Raw genomic sequence first — 469 nt, 5'->3', positions numbered from 1 at the left:
CCACCGTTTTCGTACGGCTGATGATGATGCGTAGTATTCTCTATGGGGCTGCTGCTTTGGCTGTAGGTGGCGATGCTCTGGTAGCCCGAGCTGGCGACATTCGACAACCCACTGATCGAAACATTCGACCCGTTATTTGTGTAATTGGTTTTGTTGCCGTTCACAATGTTATTATTGTTGTTGTTATTGATTATTTTAGACTGCGATGTGATCTTTTTATTGTTCTGTTTATCGTCTACAATATCTGAGTCGTCGGCATATTTAAGCAAATCTGAGAGTTCTTCCAATGTTGCCGTCTCTTTCATGATATTTTGCATTTCGTTGGCAGTGTAGTTATGATTGATGCTATCGTTGCTTGGAGATCTTTCCGTGTTGTAATTACTGTTGTGGAAGTGAGTTTGTTGTTGGTTGTAATTGTTTGGTTTGTATCTATCTTGGAATCTCCTCTCTAAGCTTTCGTTGAGACCGT

The 469-nt window shown here is 41.2% G+C and overlaps 1 protein-coding gene across 1 annotated transcript in view; it reads right to left on the bottom strand.

The window, feature by feature from the left end:
* The window catches only part of LOC106101213 (homeobox protein 5-like), a gene marked incomplete at its 3' end in the record, with an annotated part of 932 nt that extends 615 nt beyond the window's left edge, over positions 1-317 (bottom strand). The window contains exon 1 of the mRNA XM_013280371.1: positions 16-317. Coding sequence (XP_013135825.1) covers positions 16-317 — 302 coding nt within the window. The remainder of the gene's footprint in view (positions 1-15) is intronic.
* Between the last annotated feature and the right edge of the window lie 152 nt (positions 318-469).

The sequence above is a fragment of the Papilio polytes genome, unplaced genomic scaffold, assembly GCF_000836215.1.
Source record: "Papilio polytes unplaced genomic scaffold, Ppol_1.0 DF824018.1, whole genome shotgun sequence".
Lineage (NCBI taxonomy): Eukaryota > Metazoa > Arthropoda > Insecta > Lepidoptera > Papilionidae > Papilio > Papilio polytes.
The sequence above is the reverse complement of the archived record's forward strand: the minus strand, read 5'-3'. Positions and strand labels throughout refer to the sequence as shown.